The 13,561-nt window shown below is 41.3% G+C and overlaps 1 protein-coding gene across 18 annotated transcripts in view; it reads left to right on the forward strand.

Moving 5' to 3' along the window:
• Positions 1-13,561, forward strand: part of NCOR2 (nuclear receptor corepressor 2) — a 640,543-nt gene that overhangs the window by 420,730 nt on the left and 206,252 nt on the right. For 15 of the 18 annotated variants that reach the window (XM_077461835.1, XM_077461842.1, XM_077461827.1 and 12 more), the window contains exons 15-16: positions 393-499; positions 2,278-2,447. In XM_077461835.1, the coding sequence (XP_077317961.1) occupies positions 393-499; positions 2,278-2,447 (277 nt within the window). The remainder of the gene's footprint in view (positions 1-392; positions 500-2,277; positions 2,448-13,561) is intronic. The other 3 variants (XM_077461829.1, XM_077461833.1, XM_077461836.1) reach the window with 1 other exon arrangement.

Genomic DNA, 13,561 nt, shown 5'->3' on the forward strand with positions numbered 1-13,561 from the left:
AACAGATCTGCTTTAGGGGCCCATTCCCACCCTTTGCATTGCTGTAACGCAAAGTAAATGCAGGAAACCCCTCTATGTATTCATGGCAAACTTTTACATTTTAGTGGAGTATACCTTTTAAAATAAGTTTCATTGGACAATCCATGTTTTAGAAGTCTTTTTTTTTCTTTGGGAAATGTGAGGTTGCTAAAAAAATAAATAAAAAAATAAATAAAAAAAAATGGTTTCTTTTTTTGAATTATGTAACTGCTGTGGAGTCACTTATAGGGAGGATTCTGCAACTGAGAAGAGAGACCCTGTACTTACATCATCTAAGACCTTGTTGCTTCATTGTATCTTGTAAAGTGGAAGCATTGATGCTATTTGTTAACATTTTACTGTTCTTTCTTTAGCAGCAGATGCCCCGCAATAATCAGGAAGAGAAAGATGAAAAAGAAAAGGAACCTGAAAAAGAAGAATTTAAGCAGGATGTGGAGAATGACAAAGAGGAACTTGGAAAGTAGGTCTACTTTAGTGTTCTGAACATATAACTATATATCGAGATGTCTTTTATACAAATACAACTAAGAGAGTGTGAGAGAGTGTATTGGTCCAATATAAATAATAAATAGTATTTTTAAGGCCCTTTCACACAGAGCGAATCCGTCTGAGCAGAATCCGCCTGCTCAGTGGGGGATCTCTCCGCTGATCCCCGCTGAGCAAGCAGATGACAGGTCCGTGTCCGTTTTCGCTATGCCATCTGAATGTCATCAGACCCGCTGAATAGCTGGCAAACGTATCTCCATACATCTGTTCTCAGCGGATTTTGACGGATTGGATGCCAGGCGGATGTCAGCAGACACATGTCCCCCATAGAGGACAATGGGTGGTTCAATCGGGTGCACCTGAAAAACTGACAAGCGGACCCCATCTGTCCAATCGTGTGAAAGGGGCCTAACTAACATAAGTCGGTCATCCATATTGTATCAAGTCTGACCTAATGTATAACGGCAGGGTGTTACAAAAAATATTTCTTATAATTTGGCCCAAGCTGAGTGTACAGGGAGTTTACATGTATGGTTTCCGGAGGTGGGAGGAAATTTAAGTGTCCAGAGAAATCCCGTGTTGCCAAGAAGAAGCTCCCATAGAAACTCCATATATAAAGGGTTCTTTTTGGGGATTTTAAACTAGAATCCAATACTGGGAGGCTGGAATGTTAGCCACTCTAAGGATATATGAATAAATTGGACATTTCGATGAACTAATTTGAGACCAAGGATGTTGTTCCTGTTATTTGGACCTTGAGTATTGAAACCTAGATATACTGTAGAATTAAATCAATGTACATCCCATTGCCAGTCGTAGACCAATATTAAATGCAAATGCAGGATCTTGCTAGTGGGGATTGGCAGAAGTTATGCTCTTACAGAAATAACACAGGAGAATGCATGTTGACTGTTCAGCAGATATTATTCTCGGGGCCTTAGGCTCTGTTCACATTGGTGCGTTGTGCGACATTGCAAGGGATTTGAACCACACTGCTGTGCAAATTGCAGGCATTGTCTGTGCGATGCAAATTCAGCCATACAGATTGTATGGCTGAATTTGCATCTCATTCGGACAAAAGTCGTGCAGGAGCCTTTTTTTGGTCCACACCAGAATCTGATCGCATGGGCGTTCACATCCATAGGATCCGATTCCTGTTTGAATTGACAGTTCGTACTGCGATTTGCGAACCGTTCTGGGAGTGTCAATAACTTTGTATTGACACCCACAGCGGTTTACATAATGCAGTGTGAACTGCCTGCGAATTGTATGCGATACGGGAAGTCGCACTGGATTGGCATGGGTTCTTGCATCACAGCAGTGTGAACTGAGCCTTAAAGTTGAATCAAAGTTATGAGCAGATAATTTCTTGGCTAAGGTTGTATTTGCATGGCCTGATTTTCTGTGACGAAAAGGCAACACCGCTTTTACGGCATGTGCACTGCATTCTTTTACAAAAAAATCACCTCAAATCCTTGTGGCACTCGAGTTTGAGGCTGAGAAGATGAATCACTTTCTATTGTTCTTGGAGAAACGCGTGCCCATCTATAGCCACCTTAGAGCTGTATATCCACCGACCAATCAAAAAAACTTAAGGAAGTGTATAACTCTTCTGCATGTTAGCCAAAAGAGGTTTTTTTATATGACTACTATAATCGTAAACATAAATGTAAATTTATACTTTTATACAACTGCTTGAGCACAATAAACAGATTTGAATTTTATTTTTATCATATTTAATGGATTTCTTAGGGAAAAAAATGAGGACACTTCTGGGGAAGAGAATGATGACAAAGAAACGGTGACATCAAAAGGGAGAAAAACAGCCAACAGCCAGGGCCGCCGCAAAGGACGTATCACTCGATCCATGGCGAATGAAGCCAATGAAGAGGCTGCCACACCTCAAAAGAATGATGATTTAGGTAGGTCTAGATTCAGAAATGCCTATTTCCAAACAGAGATCCATCAGTGGTATGCTATATTTTCATTTGTCAAAAGCTCTTAGTGCAAAAGGAAATCTTCAGCTTCGCAAAGGCTTTTCCTTTTTTGCTTTAATGAAAATATTTTGTGAATTTGTTCCTGAATGCAACTACTTTAAAAAAGATGATTATATTGTAAATAAAAGGTTTATTCAACCATTGGATAGGCCTTGCCTCCAGGAGCAGTTGTCCCCATCTCTACTGCCACTACACTGGGCCTCACAACTACAACTGTCCTCTACAAAGAATCTGAGAATTTAGGGAAGGCAATTCACATTAGAAGCTTACTGTCTGGTACTTGAGGCCAAATAGCACACAAAGAATCTTTCTCATTAAAGCATAAGTAAAGGCAAAACGTTTCTTCTTCAGTGTTGGATAGAGTGGAAAGGGATTGGAAAGCTTGTCGGTTTTTATTGCTTTCTGTGCCCCCCATTAGGGAGATTCACCCTCTCTAGTTTTCCTGTTTACCATTGAAAGTGAAGGTAAAAGAAAATCCCATATTTTGGATTGTCCCTAGAAAGGTAATAGAGGTGAAATATTCCATTGGGGACACTAGTTCTGGTGACCTGGGGGTCCCTTAAGGAATTTCCTTAGTCTTCAGGAATTTCCTTTTACTTCCTGTTGGGTATGGGACAGGAAGTGAAGCAGAAGCTCCCCAGTGGGACACAGATGGCGAAAAAAGTCTGACAGAGGTTATAACGCCTATGGTTCTACTTAAAGCAACATTGTTCCCATGAAGATCAGCAGTACTAGGGTTGGCAAAGGGGAGAAAATGTCAGGTAGCATAGAGAGGAAAGTGAAAAGAGTATATCTAATGTTCTGTGTGGCATTTTGCAACTTTTCACCCTAGAAGAGTGGTTTTCTGGGTCTCTTAGGACCCTAGCGACATCCAAACTGGTACCTGACTCTAAAACGTTATCTTCCACTTAATAAAATTAGCTGTTTTCCAAAACCATGTCCCAAGTATTCATAACCCCAGTTCAAAACCACCAAGAATTGGTCGTGAAGGCAAGTCAAAGTAAAAATTAGAGCAGTACAGCAGTACAATGTAAAATAAAGTATCAGGAAAGTAAAATATGATTGAGAACCCTTATTTAATAGTTCATTCAGATTGCAGATTTGCTATGTTGGCATTTTATAATTGAATAAAATGCCACATATATGGTGGTAACTATATTATAGGTGGTATCATAATGCCCTAGCTTCTGGTTAAAAGCTATTTATGTTGCGATTGGTCTTCTTGCATAACTGAGAGTGCCTGAGGTGCTGTGTTACCTGTAATAAAAACTGGAAATTCTACCAAGAATCCTGGCCTTGCAACTGCTCTGTTTACCTTACAAACAAGTCGACAGTACAAAACGTGCCAGCTGAGTTATAATTGAAAACTTGGCTGTGCTTTATATAAAATGAACAGTGACATACAGGTGCTTCCATCTTTTGTTCTCTCTCTCTCTCTCTCTCTCTCTCCCTATCTCTCCCTCTCCCCTCACTTGCACTTGAGTTCATAGAAAAGGCTGGCAGAATCCATTGCATATTGCTCACAAAAGATTTTTAGGTTCCTCCAGCTATACATACACTGCTGGGAGGACCTACTGACTTGATTTAGAACCAGTGCTGTGCATTTAACTTCAAAATTGGATAACGATTGTGCTGTCTGTCTATTGTATTTTTAATCACTATGCATTTTTTATTATTATAGTTTTTGATGTCATTCTCATATTTAGAAGCGATTATCATGATAGTATTTTATATAAGGATTTTTAGATGCTCCATCTACGTATCTATGATTCAGCAGTATGACAACAGATTACAGGATAGGACCTGTAGAGAGTGTGTTAGGCAGCCATATTTGCTGCGAGTGACAGACACTTACAGTACTCTTACACGGGCTTGTCCGTGTACGAATTCTGCTTTGCTCAGCAGGGATCCATCCACTGATCCCAGCTGAGCAGGCAGGTGACCGGTCCGTCTCCACTCATTGTGCAGGGATGGATCTGTCAAAGTCCCACTGTCCTCTATGGAAATCACATGAAAACAGACTTCATCCGATTCATCCATTCGTCCATTTTCATCCGATGTGATCGGTATCTCCAGACAGATGGAAAAATAGGGTTTCCATCCATCTGGATTTCATGGATCAGATATCAGCGGGTGTCAGGGACGTGTCACCGCTGACATCTGGGCTGAATGGAGCGCCTGATCAGGTCCGCCTGGCAGTTTTTCAGGCAGACCTGATCGGAAAGCCTGCATGAAAAGGCCCCTAAAGTACGGTTAACGTAAAAAGGAGAGCCAGCATATGTAATGTAAAACTAAGGCTGCCTTTGTGTACCTGCGTATTGCAGGCTATTCACAGACGAGCTCTATTTTGGAGCATAAATAAAATTATACTAGTAGATACATCTGGCTTAAAGCAGTTGTATAGTCTTAATTTGAACTTTTAAGCCTTGTTATAGGCTTACCTGTAGGTAAAAAAAAAAATCTCATAAACCTATACGGTTTAGGAGATATTCCCCTGGCAATGCGCTGCTGACTGCAGAGGCGCATGCGCACAGGGGATTCTCGGCTGGAAGCAGGGTCTGGACTGGGACAAAAATTTGGCCCTGGACTTCATCCAGACCGGCCCACATTTTGCAAACACACGCAAAAACAGTATATAAACTATACGCAATGGTGGAAAAAAAAAAAAAGTTAAATTATTTCACTGTAAGTATAAACAGCTTTTTTTTTTATTATTTAGAGAAAAATATGCATTCCAACATAACAGACGCCTTTAGCATTAAATGTGTAAGTTACACTCCGTTCAATGGCAGGTGTCATAAATAAGGAAAACAGTTATACCAGTGGTCATTAATGCATCAGTGACCAGTGGCAGTACATTCATTCATCATCAGTGATCATGACCAGCAGAGACAGTACATTAATTCATCAGTGACCATGGCTACCAGTGGCAGTACATTCATTCATCAGTGACCATGACCAGTGGCCATAAATTCATTCATCAGTGACCATGACCAACAGTGGCACTAGCAAATTCATATATCAGTGACTGTGACCAGTGGCATTAAATTATTGATCAGTTACCGTGACCAGTGGCATTAAATTATTAATCAGTTATGGTGGCCAGTGGCATTAAATTATTAATCAGTTACCGTGGCCAGTGGCATTAAATTATTCATCAATTACCGTGACCAGTGGCATTAAATCATTCATAAGTTACCGTGGCCAGTGGCATTAAATCATTCATCAGTTACCGTGACCAGTGGCATTCAATTATTCACCAGTTACCATGGCCAGTGGCATTAAATCATTCATCAGTTACCGTGACCAGTGGCATTCAATTATTCATCAGTTACCGTGACCAGTGGCATTCAATTATTCACCAGTTACCGTGGCCAGTGGCATTAAATTATTCATCAGTTACCGTGGCCAGTGGCATTAAATCATTCAACAGTTACCGTGGCCAGTGGCATTAAATCATTCATCAGTTACCGTGACCAGTGGCATTCAATTATTCACCAGTTACCGTGGCCAGTGGCATTAAATCATTCATCAGTTACCGTGGCCAGTGGCATTAAATTATTAATCAGTTACCGTGACCAGTGGCATTAAATTATTAATCAGTTACCGTGGCCAGTGGCATTAAATTATTAATCAGTTACCGTGGCCAGTGGCATTAAATTATTAATCAGTTACCGTGGCCAGTGGCATTAAATTATTAATCAGTTACCGTGGCCAGTGGCATTCAATTATTCATCAGTTACCATGACCAGTGGCATTCAATTATTCATCAGTTACCGTGGCCAGTGGCATTCAATTATTCATCAGTTACCGTGGCCAGTGGCATTCAATTATTCATCAGTTACCATGGCCAGTGGCATTCAATCATTCACTAGTTACCGTGGCCAGTGGCATTAAATTTATATTAATGCCACTGGTTACGCTAACTGATTAATAATTGAATGCCGCTGGTCAATTATTAATTTAATGCCACTGGTCATGGTAACTGATGAATAATTTAATACCACTGGTCACAGTAACTGCTTAATAATCAGTTACCATGACCAGTGGCATTAAATTATTTATCAGTTACCATGACCAGTGGCAGTACATTTACCCCCCCCCCCCCCCCCCCCATGCTGCATATTACAGAAATCAGATAATGACAGTAATAGACTCAGCTTATCATGCAGCCTGCATCCCGTATAGCATCTGATGCTGTCTGGACTTGCTGCACTGCAAGGAATTATCAGGTTCCTCCTCCTCAGCGGCGCTGGCTCCTTGGTTGCAGTCTTGCAGGCAGCTGAGCTTGGGCAGCCGCTCGCTACGCTCCTCCTGTATCTCCGGCCAGCCTCCCCCTCCCCGGCCGTGAGTGACGTCACGGCGCCAGGACAAGGAGGCCGTAATGTTAGGGGGAGTTACAATTGAGTGGCAGCATCACGATGATGGTGTCTGTGTGCCGCCGCCGCTGGGTGCAGGAGCGGAGCCAGCCAGAGTTATTATAACACAATGCAGACACGGAGAGAGAAGTTTAGTGAGTCAGTGACACACTGACAACCGGCCCACTGAGCCAATCGGCCCACCGGGAAACTCCCGGTAGTCCCGATGGCCAGTACAGGCCTTGCTGGAAGCCCGGCAGACGCCGGACCCTGCCGGAAAGAAATCTCCCGCACGCATGCGCGGGAGTGACTATGTCGCTGCTCCGCCCACTAACGGCGCTGGAGCCACGATATCCGGAAGACACGCAGAGGGAACATGTCAGCTCCCTTGGCATGTATCGGGTGAGATGTCGTGGGCTCGTTCTAAGGTAAGTATTTCATAATGAGCTAGTATGTGGTGCATACTAGCTCATTATGCCTTTTGCCTTGCAGGTGTGAAAAAAACATATCAGCGGGTTTACTACCACTTTAAAGTGGTTTTAAAGCCTAAACATTATTTATGTTCAAGTATTCGTATCGCCCCCTCTACATCTCCCCCTCTTATATTGATCCTGCTGCTGTAAGTCAAATCCTATGACAAAGGAGCTGAGCTGTACTGTCTGTGTCTATGGACACAGGCAGCACGTGTCAGTATCAAGCCCACAGGTGTGCCACCAAAGGAAGCATCTTTCTATGGTGGCACCCTGAGAAGAGGAGTCGTCAGGAGCATTTGTGGGGTAACCCAGAAGAGGAGGATCAGGGCCACTCTATGCATAAGTATAATGTCTTTCTTCTTTAATAAAAAAAATAATTAAACTATATATATATATATATATATATATATATATATATATATATATATATATTTGTTCATCCAATTGACTGTCTACCCCTACACAGACCTTAGATCACATCACATTTTTGCAAATGCCAGGGCCTTCCATGGTATGAGTGGCATTCATTTTTTGTGTGAGACATCTGGTGAGTGGTGCTGAACCTTTGTTTTCTGGCAATAGAGAGCCCAATCTTGCAAATGATTTACTCGATGAAGAGAGATGTATAGTGAAGACTGTCAAATGGTTATAAAAATACGTGTTTTTCATTGTTTAGCCTTTTAGATTCACAGTTGCATTGTACGCTGGGGTTGAGTTACTAAAGGCAAATAGACAGTGCACTTGCTCCAGAGCTTAGTAAATGAGGTAAAGCTTCACTTTGCAAAGCATACTCAATCGCATGCAAGGCAAATAAAAAACAGAATTTTTGCTTGTACACGATTGGATGGTAGAAACTGGCAGAGCTTCCCCTCAGTTGTAGAGCAAATACACTTGAAGTGCACAGTATGTTTGCCTTTAGTAAATCAAGGAGGATAAGATTGTCACCCATGTTTGATTACAGAATATTTTTTTTTATAAAAGGAAAATTTATATATTTTAAATAAAAGGGTAAGAAAATTGGGTGAATATTTTCATCTGAGGAACGATCGTACGATTTTCTAATGAATGAATGATTTTGTATAGCGCTACAAATGCTAACTGTGTGTACATAACTTTTGACAGCCAATTCTGAACTGAAATGTCCGAATGGACAAACGCCACATTTTTTTCTCGTACCGTAACAGAACAAACTCTTTTCGTATGATTTTTCGTACAAGAAAAAAATCAGAAAAGAGAGATTGCGCATGATCAGAAACGATAAACGCCAAAAGAATTTCCATACGTTCTTTCCTTCCTCTGTTCCGATTTGTTATGAAACAACGAGGAAAATCGAAAGATCGTGTGCCCCGACTTTCCTATAGCGTGTACCCCACTTAAAAGAGCAAAATGCTAATCTGAGGGGCTAAAGTTGGCCATACATGGGTCAAATTCCAAAAGCATTTTCTTAAGAAAGCCGTATCTAAGAATTCTCATTCGAATTTCACACCATTAGTGGGGAGCAGCAATGGGGGCGATTTTTGTGTGGCCATAGAATTCGTGTGATGTTTGAAATTTCTTGAAAAGCAAACAATTTTCGAATCAATGATGGGAGAATCGTGCAAGAAATGTAATCAAAAAAGAAATGTGAATGAGCGCAAGAAAAGAAAATTCCCCGAAAGATTCCTGGCACAAAAAAATTTTTTTCTGTAGCAACATGAGGTGAATATGAATGCTTGGTTGATTGAATTTCGAAATCAATTGTGGCAACACTGGATCACAAAATGCACGAAATATCGGATTTTCAAAAGAAAATTTGTTCAGAATGTGACCCGTATATGGTCTTCATAAGTCTGGTTTCTTACAGCTTGGTGAATCTGTCCAATAGTTGATTGCTTCAGCTGTGCTCTTGTCCACCTTGCTAAAACATATTGGTTTCACCAGAACTATCCACCTTTTTCAGCTGGTTTTGGCCGTTTACACTGGCAGTATGTACTAGGGTGTCTTGTATTTCTCCCCGTCAGCCACAGGAGGGACCATGCTATCCATTTCTTGGTAAAGACATAACTGATTATCACATGCTCAGATGCAGTTGTGAAGGTTCATACATTCCTTTCTTCTGTAATCTGTCGTTACAGAAGTTAAAAGCAGAGGCACGTGAAATGGTTTCCTAAGTGTTGAGGATTTGGGTTGTTTGTCTTTTTGTGTTTAGGTTGTTTCTGCCTTTTTTCTACTTGAGACCAGTTAGTTTGAGTTGCCATTACACCAGAGCTGGGACCATATCGAATACGTAACACATGACCCTACATAAGTAAAGAAACGCATCACTTTAAGTGTAGCCTTTTGTGTGTCCCAGATTTTAATCAGATTTTTAAGAGATCAAAGTGGTCAGTCACTTGTTTTGGTGCCAAAAACTCTGCTTCGGGTACTACCAGTACAGAGTTCTCAGCACTGAAAGCTAAAGTGTACTGCAGCTTATGTCCTCACATAAATTAATCACACATGTTGGCAACAAGAAAATATTTTTTTGTGTAGATCTGTTGTATTAAACAGACAAGTTACACACCTACTTCACGTGGTAGTCCACACATGCACTCTGGTCATAGACCTTATAGACACATGGGGACCCTGTAAGCACAAGGAGCACACCGTTGGGGATATGCGAAACAAATGGCATTATTGGTCAGGGACAGTCCGACTGTAATGGGCCCAACCCGTCACATTTTGTTTGCATGTATGTATGAGTAAACATATAAGAGGGCACGGATACACTTTAGAGATTTTCTTTTTTTTATTAATATTTAATTGGACTAAAGATTGGCTCTCCAATCTCGGGGGAAGAATCAACTGACTGAGTTGGACTTTCTTTGCCAAATGCTTTTGTTTTCCCCTGGTATAAGTCAACACCGGAGATGTCATCCTAATATCCTCCACAGGCATAAACATGCATGAAGGAACAGGCTTAAAGCTAAACTTCAGCTTCCTTTGCACTAGAACTGAATGGAGTGATCAGTCTCAGCATAGATCTTACCTCTGTACCACGTTGCTTTGTTATCTGCAGATCTCCTGATATTCCGGGTTTAGTTGTGGCTTTGTACCATGTGACAGTCTGTATGATCTGGATGTAGACTGAGGGTGTAACGACATATTCGACTTATCACAGTTTGCTACAGAAGTGACGTTCCGTCGGCACCATCTTTATACACCCCACACTCATCTACAGTAAGGATACACTAAGAAGGGGGAAAGCGGACATCTTGTTACACCCACCGGACTTTTGCATTTTAGATGCATGTATATCGGTAAAGTGAGTTTCTATAGTGAAATACAGTGCTTTAGAACTCCGTCTGACTGCTTAGATGTTGAATTTTAAAAGCAGCAAACTTCTGTCATATTAGCAAACCTGTGCGATGAGCAGTGTTGCCACTGCTTTTAAAATTAAAGCTCTAAGTAGTCAGAGTTGTAAGTAATGTATTTCACTATATAAACTGACTTTACTGTTATAAATACGTGTAAAATGTAAAACTCCAGTGGGTGTAACAACATGTCCGCTTTCCCCCTTAGTATATCCTTACTGTGGACGAGTGTGGGGTGTAGCAAGATGGTGGCAACGAAACCTCACTTCCGTAGAAAACTGCGATGGGTCGCCGTATATGTTGTTACAGGGGCCTTCCAGCTACTTCCTGCTGTATCTCTAGCCTGGAACACAACCCTTTTGTAGTCTGCAAATGATCTAACCAGCTCTGGTGGGTGGGAAGGAATAAATCCTAATTGGCATTCAGTCCCACCCAGTTACACCTACAGGAAGAGTCCAAACCTCCCAAGTCCCACCTCACAGATCACCACATTATTCAAAAAAAGAAAAGCCCTCCATATTATATACACAGCCTTCTGGGAAGCTAGTTGTACTGATGCTGGGAGAGATGAATAGATAATCCTGGTACACACAGCACCACATAAAAGTCACATGACTTCCAACACGACTACCACAGACTATCACGATCACACAGAAAATGCATGCTTTTTCTTGCAGATTGCCCTGCTTTCAGAAACTTGCGGATGTAAACAAATGGTAATACAACGTGCGCTGCCACGTGTTTTCAAAATACACAGTAAAGCACGTTTCCTGTGCAAGTTGCCACACGTTTGGAAATGCGCAGGTGCGAACGCCGCCTATATAGTCACACAAGCATGGCGCAGATTGCTACACGTTTCCAAAACTGAAGGCAAAGCATGTGTTTTTTTGTGGCTTGCTGTACATTTGGGAACACACAGATGTGAAGGAATGGTAATGCCGCTGCACTGTGCGTTTTCTAAATGCAAAGAAAGCATATATTTTCTTGCAGGTTGCTGTGCATTTGGAAATGCGCAAATGTGAACAAATGGTAAGGCAAGCACGATGTGCAAGGATGCAAAAGAAAAGTAACACAAATGTGCCGTGTGTTTTCTTGTGGAAATGCACAGATGTGAATGAATGGTAATACAAATGTGACACATGTTGCCATTTGTTTTTGAAATGCATGACAAAGGACATATTATCTTCCCTGGTTGCTGTGCGTTTTTGATATGCATGGCAAAGCGTGTGTTTTTTGTTGCTGTGTGCTCAGAAACATGCAGATGCAAACAAATGGTAATGCAAGTGAGCCATACGTTGTCACATGTTTTTGAAGAGCTCACCAAAACGTGCGTTTTCTTGCGAGCCGCCTGCATTCGGAAACACGCATATGCAAACAAATGGTGACATAAGTATGATGCGCATTGCCATGCGTTTTTAAAATGTGCAACAAAGTGTGTTTTTGTTCAGGTTGCTGTGCATTCATTGCTATTTGTTTTTGAAGCGCACAGAAAAGTGCGTGTTGTCTGTGCTAGTTGCATTTGGAAATGCGTAAATGAGAACGCAGCCTAAATGGTAACACGAGCATGACATACATTGCTGCTCAGTTTCAAAACACATGGCAAAGCGTGCATTTTTTTTTTTACCACTTTAACTGCTCCTGATCTCAGATCTCTACAACGTAATCATTTTATAGCCCTTAATAAAAACTAGGAGGTCTACATAGCCTTTCTGATAACACCGATAGTGTTCAGGGCACAGAGGAAAGCTCTACATTTTCCACCAAAATCAACAGTTGTGTTTTTTTTTGTTTTTTTTTTGCACTAACAGAACAGCACAACAAAAGTGCCTTCTTTTGTATATGCAACAGGCCAAAGGGAAGAAATAAGTGGAGACATTTATCAAGCAAATTAACACAATTGCAAATCAGGCTGTGTCTCCAGCAAAGTCTCTGTGACTGGTTTACAGACCTGTGTGGTCGTATTCCTGGACAACCAAGTGCGATAGCTTGCTAAATGCAAAGACAGATTTATTACTGACAATGAGACAAAATTTCCACTCTAAACAGATGGATAATTAAGAAGTGGTCCGGGTCAGCGTTAATGCAGTCACAAGTGCTACTTGAGATCAGCCAAAGGTGGAATTTTTGACTTGGGTTGTAAACTTGTAACAAATCTGTCGTACAATGCGTTTTACTGTTCCTATTTAGCCTTTGCCTTGCAAAAGTGTTGATAAATGTCCCTCAAAGAGAAGTTTATTGTTTTCCATTCACTTTGTGCCAGCTTTAAAGAAAAATATTCTGGCATTCGGATCATGCCAGTATGTCTGTGAATGACTTGGATGCCTAGGCATCTAGTACAGCAGTTATGGTTGAGAAGTGAGTGTGACTTTTTCTTCTGTGTCGGCCTGCTACTGTCATTTATTTTTGTCCTGCAAAGACCTCATTCTTCAAACTAGTAAGTGTGTGTCTGTTCATGAATTGTGTTATTTTTCTCAAAGAAGAACTAAGAACTCACCTGGAAAACAGCCCTTGCCCACATCCAGCTGTGGACTGTTTCTGCCGTCAAGTGAGAGCTGATCTATGAGCATGAGGACGTCAGGAACAGTCCATTCACAAGACCACTAGCATGCAGGGGGGAGGGCAGGGACCGGCCTTGCACTTGGAGGATCTTCTGATTAGGTAAGCATATCTCCTCTCTCCTCACCCCTATACAAAAACACAGTCCCACTGCATAGGAAGATAAACATTTTGCCTGCAGTTCTTCGTTAATGTTATATCTTCTTCTCTGCGAACACAACACACTTGTATGCATTACTGCCCAATATTTTACTTGGTCAGTTGTGCCTTCTCATTAAATGTGACCCCGGGGAAAGAAAAGAGTAAGTTAATTGTGGAGC

The sequence above is a fragment of the Lithobates pipiens genome, unplaced genomic scaffold (assembly GCF_037356315.1).
Source record: "Lithobates pipiens isolate NorthernLeopardFrog02 unplaced genomic scaffold, aLitPip1_a1.2 Scaffold_3, whole genome shotgun sequence".
NCBI lineage: Eukaryota > Metazoa > Chordata > Amphibia > Anura > Ranidae > Lithobates > Lithobates pipiens.